This window comes from Frankliniella occidentalis, unplaced genomic scaffold (genome assembly GCF_000697945.3).
Source record: "Frankliniella occidentalis isolate FOCC.00 unplaced genomic scaffold, Focc_3.1 Scaffold339, whole genome shotgun sequence".
NCBI classification, from domain to species: Eukaryota; Metazoa; Arthropoda; class Insecta; order Thysanoptera; family Thripidae; genus Frankliniella; species Frankliniella occidentalis.
Window position 1 is genome coordinate 218,403 of NW_026267462.1, and position 8,945 is coordinate 227,347.

At 54.5% G+C, this 8,945-nt stretch overlaps 2 protein-coding genes and 1 long non-coding RNA gene across 5 annotated transcripts; all 3 read left to right on the forward strand.

The window, feature by feature from the left end:
• Positions 1–372: 372 nt before the first annotated feature.
• LOC113202356 (uncharacterized) lies at positions 373–1,701 on the forward strand. Its single transcript, XR_003303210.2, has 2 exons — positions 373–644; positions 723–1,701. It is a non-coding gene; the product is annotated as an uncharacterized LOC113202356 (long non-coding RNA).
• A 1,031-nt stretch (positions 1,702–2,732) lies between these two features.
• On the forward strand, positions 2,733–6,561 carry LOC113202173 (uncharacterized). 3 transcript variants are annotated; one of them, XR_008011976.1, is made up of 4 exons: positions 2,733–3,224; positions 3,750–4,099; positions 4,997–5,232; positions 6,081–6,561. XR_008011976.1 is itself a non-coding variant. In XM_026416279.2 (3 exons), the coding sequence occupies exons 1-3, from the start codon at positions 3,096–3,098 to the stop codon at positions 6,379–6,381; spliced, it is 780 nt and encodes a 259-aa protein (XP_026272064.1). In that variant the 5' UTR covers positions 2,733–3,095; the 3' UTR covers positions 6,382–6,561. The 3 variants fall into 3 exon arrangements, 2 of the variants coding, with proteins under 2 accessions (XP_026272064.1, XP_052130095.1); XM_026416279.2 differs by lacking the exon at positions 4,997–5,232; XM_052274135.1 differs by lacking the exon at positions 4,997–5,232 and having other exon boundaries at positions 3,750–3,919.
• Positions 6,562–7,239: 678 nt separating this feature from the next.
• Positions 7,240–8,888, forward strand: LOC113202147 (ctenidin-3). Its single transcript, XM_052274134.1, has 3 exons — positions 7,240–7,323; positions 8,055–8,285; positions 8,581–8,888. Exons 2-3 carry the CDS (start codon positions 8,064–8,066, stop codon positions 8,836–8,838), a joined length of 480 nt encoding a protein of 159 aa, XP_052130094.1. The 5' UTR covers positions 7,240–7,323; positions 8,055–8,063; the 3' UTR covers positions 8,839–8,888.
• Positions 8,889–8,945: the final 57 nt, after the last annotated feature.

The following is an 8,945-nucleotide window of genomic DNA, read 5'->3' on the forward strand; positions in this document are numbered from 1 at the left end:
CTGAAAAACTGCGGCTTGAGCAGCTCCACGACGAGGTTCAGGAGCGCCTCCAGCGTGCCCAAACCCGCAACGCCCGACGGTTCAACTTGCGCCGCCGCGCGGATCCTTACAAGGTCGGCGACGTGGTGAAACGGAAAAATTTCGCCAAGTCAAACAAGGCCAAGGGCTTTGCCAAGAAGCTGGGAGAAAAATGGATTGGTCCGTTCACCATCACTGCAAAGTTAGGAGAGACCGGCTACATGCTGCAAGACGGTCAAGGAAAGGAAGAAGGACCGTGGCACCCTGACCAGATCGAACTTTATTATATGTAAGAAGAAAAAAAAATCGAGACGATTTTTTTTGTTGAGAAGGGGGGAGATCTGTCACGCGCTTCGCCTCGGAGCGCCTTCCAGATAGGCAACCCTCCTCCCTCCATGCTCCCCGGTGTGACTGGCGGCCTATCTGCCCCTGTCGACTCCCGGCTAGAAATCGGCCCGCCGCCACGGCGAGCCGAACCGCACCCGAACGGCGAGGGGACAGGAGGTTTTCGGGATCAGGTGTCAGACGGTTTTGAGATTTCGCCTTGGACAGTTGTCCGGAAGAGTTTCTGCTCGTGCTCATTGTCACCATGTGCTCGCCGCCCACGTCAATCATCTGCCCTGCGGGTGCGTCTTGATCCCCAGCATCAAAAGGTCAACTACTTATGGGCAACCATTTAAACCCTTATTCTCTCCTTTCCATAGGGCTTTTTGTACCGGGCAACCATCAACCTACCATGGAGTAGATATCTCTAGAAGGCCGCCCCATGACCTTGATGCCCTTGACCTTTGACCTCCAGCCACCTGCCGACCGAATCCACCATGGAGTTAATCTGCAAGATGTTACTCCATTTGAGAAACTATCTCTGGTTTCCTCCTCTACAATTACCTCCCTGAGCATCTGATATACTTTGCATTTCTATTGGCAGTTGTAACGGCTTGTTAATGTACTTGACCACCTGTGACCTGACCTTTGCGAAAGACATCTGGTTATGTAAACCCTCGGTTGCTTTCTTCCCCATGTGTTTGGGTGACTTGCCAATGCTGTGATGTTTTTTCGTTTGAGTTGTATTTGTAGGGTTTGTTTTGTCGACCTTTGTATGTTGGTATCTACCCTAAAAGCTAGTTTCGCTTGATTGGTTTTTCTTTCTCCGAATGTTAAGTGTGCCTGATGAAGTGTTGTCTGCGACTCCTGAGTGCTTGTTAATTTTATAGAGCTTGTCGCTACTTTTGTCTGGGTAAAATAATACAACTCTTGGTTCAGGTCTTGTTACGAGTCCAGTTGAAGAATTTCTCAGATGTTACTTCGTTGACTTTGTTTTCTGATTGGTATCTAAACTATTGCTTTTGCCAAGTGTATTTCTTGTGAAGTATATTTGCTGTGAGTATGTGACTAACTTGAGTATTGTTAGTGTATTTTGTATATTGTATTTTTGTACCTCTTTGTATGTAATATTTTGCTCTGTATTTTGTATCTTGTGTATCTTGTATCTGGTGTCTTGATATTGTGTATGATGAATGTATTTATGCCTTTCGAATAATTAAGTAGGAAAATTATATTGTGGGTTCGAGCACCGCACGTTAGGATCCTAATAGTGTTTCTGTCTGTGCCTGATTCCATGTTAGTGTTTCTTTTGTAAATCCCACTCCTACTGTAATAAAAAAATAGCATTGTAAAATTCAACATTTAATTAATTATTTATTCAGTGATTGACGGCTAGCTCCTCTCAATAATTTCATTAAAATATCTTTATAAATCTTAGCTGGCCTGGCGCCCAAAAATAATCAAAGTCAATCACTCTCTCTTTATAAAAACCAAGTCAACAATTTGCAAGCAAATCAGACAATCTCTAGCTTTGTGGTCCACCACCCCTCGCTCTACCGTGACAGAGTACAAGCTGCTGACACCTTAAAGTTTTATATATATATGTTTTATGTTTAGTCTAAAGCTATTTAAGGTATCATCTGCTAAAAACAAAACACGAAAAAACAAACGTCATCCTTATCTAATCACCTTTGATTTTACATCTTTATCCGATCACTCAAGTGACGGGTAAAGCATTTTTAGAGCCGTCCTAACTTTAAGCAGACAAAAAATGAACTAAAACCAAGAAACCCTTTTTTGCGGGGGCGACCTGACCTCCTCCCGCCGCTTTCCTTCTATATACCCGTCCCGGACGATATGACAGCTCTTGAAGGGCGAGGCTGACTGTAGAGTTGGACCCGCTGCCACCGATCGCGCGACCACCACCGGTCCGACAGCGGCCGCGCGGCGGTGTCGCGGCGCGGGTGACGTCCGCGACGCACCACCGCGTGCGCGCGCTACGCGACGCACAGGATGAGGTTGACAGGAGGCTGCGCGCAGAGGTCCGGGCGGGGACCCCTGGCGAGGCATTGTCACAGCGCCGTTCAAGGGCAGCGCATAGCGCGGTGGGTAACCTTTACCGAGCGTGGGGAAACACACTGGACACTTGTGTTATGCCCGTTTTGCGCTCGCACCCGCCAGCCAATCTGGGCTTCCCTTTCCAGCAAACCTATTCACATCAGAGCAGCAGCAGCTCCCTCCCTGCCTCCCGCCGGCCCCCCCTCCTCCTCCGCGGGGGTCCCCGATGACGGTCGCGTCCTTGGACAGGGACGGCCGCGGGTGCCTCCGGTGGCTGTCGTCGTCGTCCTGGCGTCCCGTTTATAACGCGGGCCCGGCCGGGGCGAGCTCTCAGTGCTCTCAGCGCGCCGGACCCGCTCTCTGCAGCCCGACAGCCCAGCTTCCCGCGAGCAACTCCTCAAGAAATTCACTCATGTGACATCATACGAGACGTGCGCGAAAAAAACAATTTCCATTTCGTCTCGTACTAGCTCGTCCCGTAGGTCGTCTTCCTTATCCGTGTGTGGCGGCGGCGACATAAGTAGGGGGGCGTGCTGACTTTGGCACAGAAGAATTCGGGTGACCTCTACCGCGATAGAAGGATTAAGACTCGTCTGGAAGAGGCATCAGCGTGGATAACCATGAGGCCCACATCGTCCCCCGGGGCCGGGTCCTGAGACGGCGCGGGACTCCCCCTCGCAGCGCTCACGACGAGCATGTCCGACCCCGGGTCCCGGGGCGCGGCAAGATGGGGCGCGGGGCGCAGGACGACGCCGACCTGCGGCGCGCTGGCCTCCGGGGCCACCCTCGGCATCGCCATCCTGGCTACGGTGCTGCTGCAAGTGGTGAGTTCGTGAGTAACGGCGCGAGGACCAAAAAAAAATTCATTTTTTAAATAAAGCACGGGGTCAGCGGACTGTAGGAATATCACGAAGTAACTTTTGAAAACGCTTTGAAAATGACGACATCCTGCCTCTTGTTGTGTCGTTATGGTGCTCTGGCTTCCCGTTGCATCACTGGGTAGCAATGATCAACCAAAGTGTGCAACTGCTTAACACATGTAAGTGTGGTTTTCAAGCGCTGAACAGTGTATACTTGCAAGTGCTCGACCCGGTAGTTGTGCACTTGTAAGTGTGAAACTGCTCCGTTGAATACTTTCCGCACAGTATGCGTTCAAGTTAAGAAAGTGTTAAACAGAGGAGTTGCACCCGTGCACAAGTGCCAAGCTACCGGGTTTGAACACTTGCAAGTCACCAACTTGTCGTTGCACAATTACAAGTGTTAAGCAGCTGCACTCTAAAATGGTTTATTAAAGATAGTAGAAGCACTGCGAGTGCCTCTGACTCACCCTCTGGCGCTGCAACCTGCAGGTGTCGCAGCAGCTGCCCGCCAACATGCCGCAGATGTTCATCCCGGCGGGTCAGCAGACCGGGCAGACCATCCAGCAGACGACGGGCACTGGCGCCGCGGTGGTGCCCGTCCAGTCGCCCAACTTCCTCACGCAGCTGGGCTTCGCGCCGCAGACGTCCTTCGCCACGGGGTTGTGTACCTTTGGATGCATCCCCTTCGTGCTGCCCACCGCCGCCACAGTCCCGACAATCCCGACACTGCCTCCGACCACGACGACGACGACCACCACCACGACGACGACCACGACGCCCGCGCCGCAGCCGACCGCCGTGACCTCCGTCCCGATCATCCCGGCGGTGCCAGTTGTCCCGTAAGTGTCCAAGTTCCAAGCAGTGTGGTTGGAGTGCTGCTCAGGCGGGCAGAATCGGACAGAGTCAATAATTCTTGACTGCGACGCGTAAACGAGATCTTCTTGTTGTGTGAGTAAGGGGTCATCCAAGAAGGTGCGTCCGTCATTCGCCGATACTATTAGAAAACTGCCAGGCTCAGCCCATGCAAGCTCTCATAGCGCCTGGTAGGTAGGCAACATCCTGCCTGCAGTGCACACGTGTACCGCGGGGTGGCCTACCCCGAGTCTCGTAGGCGCCGAGGTCATGTACTTTTGTAAAACGGGCGATTCCTAAGCATCTCACCGCCTCCACTGGCGGGCGGTCTGCGCCGGAAGTGTCCAGTCCGTTCGGTTATACGCCGCCTCGGCTGCAGAGGGAGCCGGTGGCGGTGGAGGTGCGCTTATGCGGAGTGCCGAGTGAGCAGATGATGTATTCAGCAGCGAGAAGGACAATTACTTTTTGCAGTGGAGATGGAGATGGAGGAGGCGGTTACGGACCAGGGGTGAAGGACCAGAGGGGCACATAAAACGCATCTGCAGGAATATTGTCGGGCCGGGAAAAATAAAAAGCAGGAGGAGAAAGATTGGGAGAAAAAGGCGATAATTAGGATGTCTCCTTCCTTGTACAGTAAGAGAGGGGATCTGCAAAGTTAGGAAGATGAGGTGAAAGCGGCAAAAGAGGGGTTCGTGATAGCTCTCCCCTCAACAGACGAAAGGAAAGGGTTACCGTTGCCGTCACATATTGCCGTCAAACGAATTCGTTCGAAATGAGCCATTTCGGGTTTAATTTGCGTAAATTCGGTGGCAAAATTTGACGTGTTCTTGCTGTAGAGCCGCCCCTGTGCGTTGGGCCTTGCTCTCACACTCGCTGTGTTCCAGGTGCTCCTTTGTCGCCTGCCTTTGCAGCTTCTGCCTGTGCCCCGGGCTGACGTCGGGGCTGGTGGCTCCGGCCGCGCTGCCGACGGCGGCGGCGGCGGCGGCGGTTGCGGCGCAGGGCGTCGGCGTCGTCGCCGGGTAGAGGGTCGTCGTCGCCGAGTCGCGGCCGGCCCGCGGCCGCCCCCGCCGGCAGCGCGCGGCCGCGGCCACCGGCTGCGGCTCTGGCAGCTCTGGCTCAGGTAAACACGCCGAGCTGGTTGGGCTGCCTGCTTCCACGGCGGACCCGCGTCGAAACCGACACGTCCAAACGATATATCGTCACGACATCGATCCTTTTCAATTTCCGGCTTGGCTTCCGATCGCTTCCGATGCATCTAACGATCCAACGCCGAAAGTCTCTAACTGACGTAGCAAAGAAAAATCTACGTGTCGTATGCATATCTGTTGGACCGTATAGTTTCAAGCGGTGATGTCACCAATCTCGCCTCGGCGTTCTTTCGACGTGGAACAACTCGTCGAGTATTTGAGCCGAGGCCCCCATGGTGGAGGCAGGCAGCCTGTGCCTGTGATGAGTGATAGATGGACAAGAAACTGTCTCTCCCTTAAAGCAAAAGTAAAAGCCAGGCCCTCCTCCTGGGTCTGTGGCGGTGGTATGTCGACAGATTTTTATTTATTTTGCTATCACGTTGGCGTGCGGGGGGCAGGTGGGGACAAGGGAAGGCCGCACCACGCTATTTCGTTTCACGCCACTCTTTTTTTTTACAAAAAAGAAACTAACGCATACTTTGGTCCATAAAAATGCGTCATGTTGTGCTAACAAGTGTTGATTTCGCTTTGTTCCCACCTCACTCCTCGCTGGTACACGAGAGAGTTTATCATCGCTTTCGACATTAAGACTGAACGGAGCCTTTGGGGGAAGATCTCTCCACGCGGCAGAGCCCCCTCCAAAAGTCCGACTCAGACGGCCACCATGCTCGCCCATAACAATACCATGATCATGCAGCCCTACTAACTGCATCCGGCTGGCTGAATCTGCGACACTGTTTCCGGTTCCGGTCGCTGACGGTTTTGGTTTCCGTATTCACAGCACGTGCGTGATATGCGGCCTGATCTTCCCCGGCGTCTTCACTCAGCAGACGACCAACGTGGTCACCTCGGTGCAGCCCACCATCCCCGTCACCCAGGCGACGACGCCGACGGTCCGACCGCCGAACGCGACCACGACGACAACAACGACCACGACGACCACCACCACCACGGCCAGGCCCGTGACCATTGTCGTGCAGGTGCAGCAGAACCCGGGGATCGCCTACGTCAACGGCTACCAACTACTGAGACTGAAACTCGCACAGAAGGCATTCAACGTGGGCAACGTGCTCGCGGGGTAGCGACCCCGGACCAATATTATTTATTTTCACTTTAAAAGATATCCTACGCAATCATTGTTCCACATTATGTCACCATCGTTTATTTAAAACGTCATTTAACGCGCCTCCCTCTCATTTGCATTTAACTGTATGTTTTTCCCTTTGTTAAAAAAAAAACACTAACAAAGCAAGTTGAACTTATTTGAATAATTGTTTTTCAAACCTCTTTCCCTCGCCACTGATATAAGTAAGCCAAATAAATACAAACGGGACGAATATGTGTTTGACCAGTGTTAAAATCATCTCTACAAAAACAAAATCAGTCGTTCTGGAACATATCGCTTGACACACTGTTTCTTACAAACAGGGAAGGGGAACGGCAGGCGCCACGGCCTCTTAGGTTTGTTAGCGCAGCAGCACGACTGCCCCGGGGGGTTAGGCAGCCCAATGTGTCTCCGTGGCCCATGGGCTGCCCGTCGACCGGGCGCCACCGCGCCGCCGAGAAGGCCGCGGCCCCGCGGCTGTAGTGCCCTTCCGATCCATCGTCCGCGATCTGCAGAGCGGAAATAACTGAACTGGAACGCACCCCATCCTGTCGAGAGGGGCAGAGCGTCGAGTGCAGCGGAAGTGCAGTGAGGACGCGTCCTGTCCGACGTTGACGTGGAGGGTCCCGCGGTGGACGCGATGGTCCCCGAGGACCTCGCCGGGCTGCAACGGTACGCGTCGACGGCCTCCTGGCGCCCTAGTCCGGACCGGCCGGGCGGATGTGCTCGACAATGGAAATTAGCCACTACTTCGAGTCCGTGGCCCAGAAATGGCCGCGCGCGCCGTCGCACCTCTCTGGTCTGCACGCCGGCCGGGCGTGCGCTGGTCAGTTTTATCCCGACAGTTCAGACGTGCGGGCGCGCTGGGTGCTGGGTCGGGCGTAGTCTAAAACTACGCTGCTGCTGGTGGAGGATTGTGGTAAGTACGAGAGAACTCCGTTAGGAGAAGCAGGAGAAGGGGGTCGCACGACCCCCACCTCCGGAGGTGTCAATTCGGAAAAGTCAGGGTAAGGTGAGGGGAGGGGGCTGACCGACCCCCCTCTCCCTCGTCCGGCCCTTATAACGCCATAGGAGTAATCCCGTGAGGGGGCCATACTTAAGGCTCGAACGGGTCCATTTCTGCTCCACGGTTCAAGGTTTCTAAGGCGAAGTGCCGTAATGACGTTTGGCGTCATCCTTTGCTTTCAAATTCCGTGTTTTCTTTCAAATGCCAATTTCCATCTCTGTTTGCAATGAGGTATTTTCCGAATTAGAAGAACAAGAGGAATATCGTCTGCTCCCGGACCATCACAAAGCCTCGACCAATCAGAGACGGCATTTCTGGAGCCGGCCACGAGAGAGGCCGAGAGAGGCTCTCTCTGATTGGTCGAGGCTTTGTGATGGTCCGGGAGCAGACGATATTCCTCTTGTTCTTCTAATTCGGAAAATACCTCATTATTCGACACTTTTAAGCACACATTTATTGTTCGTGTTTCTGGGAAAGCGTGTTTCTGGGGCAGCGGCGGTGGCTGGGCAACCCCGCCTAAAGTAGTTCAAGTGAAGTGAGTGTACAGTGTTCAACGGACCCACCGGACGCTGTACCGTTGACCGCAGGGAGTGGTTGTTTGTTTAAACGACGTGTCCCTTTTTATTCCGGTAAACGTTTTCCAGCGTTCCGGGATGCCGACCACGCGCGCAGTCAGCAGCGGTAGCCAACGGCGGCAGGCAGAGGCGGCCAGCATCAGCCACGACGCTGCCAGCACCGCGGGCGCGGACGTCACTCCCTCCAGCAGGAACACGACGATGAAGTCGAAGTTGCACTGCAGGTGGAGGTCGGCGCCGTCACCCGTCGTCGTCCTGATGGTCGCCGTCGTGCTCGTCGCCGCCACGCTGACGGGCACGGTAAGCCAAGCTCTGTACCCCACGGGGTAAAGAAACTTTAAAAGTACTTTTACCCAATGGTTTACCTTGAGAGAGGCGCGGCTCACCGACTCCGCGATCTTGGGTCAGCTCAGTTGCCTCGCTTGCTACCGTAGTGATACTGTACAGCCATGCAGGCGTGCGGGCGGGTTGCCTCCTCGGAGGGCACCAACGCCAGCTGTACGCAAACCCGCTCTCTCACGTGCCTGCTACAGTACTCATTAGTACGACTACGAATTTGTGCCTTTTGGGTCTCAAACTCTTTGTGACGGCTCAGATGGCGCAGCAGCAACAACAACAAGGAGGCGGTCCTCCCGGAGGCGGCCAAGACGGAGGCGGTGGCCCTCCCGGAGGCGGCTTTCCCGGGGGCGGTCAAGATGGCGGACAACAAGGAGGTGGTCCTCCCGGGGGCGGTCAAGATGGTGGCCAACAAGGAGGCGGTCAACAAGGAGGTGGCCAACAAGGAGGTGGCCAACAGGGAGGTGGTCAACAGGGAGGCGGCCAGGATGGTGGCCAGCCAGGCGGAGGCGGTTAGTTTCCACATATGCTATCTGCTGTACTGGCTATTCTGCGCTATGATCGCAATTCACTGGTTGTCTGTCTCAGGAGCGGGTGCTGGCGCTGGGGCGGGGGCGGGCGCAG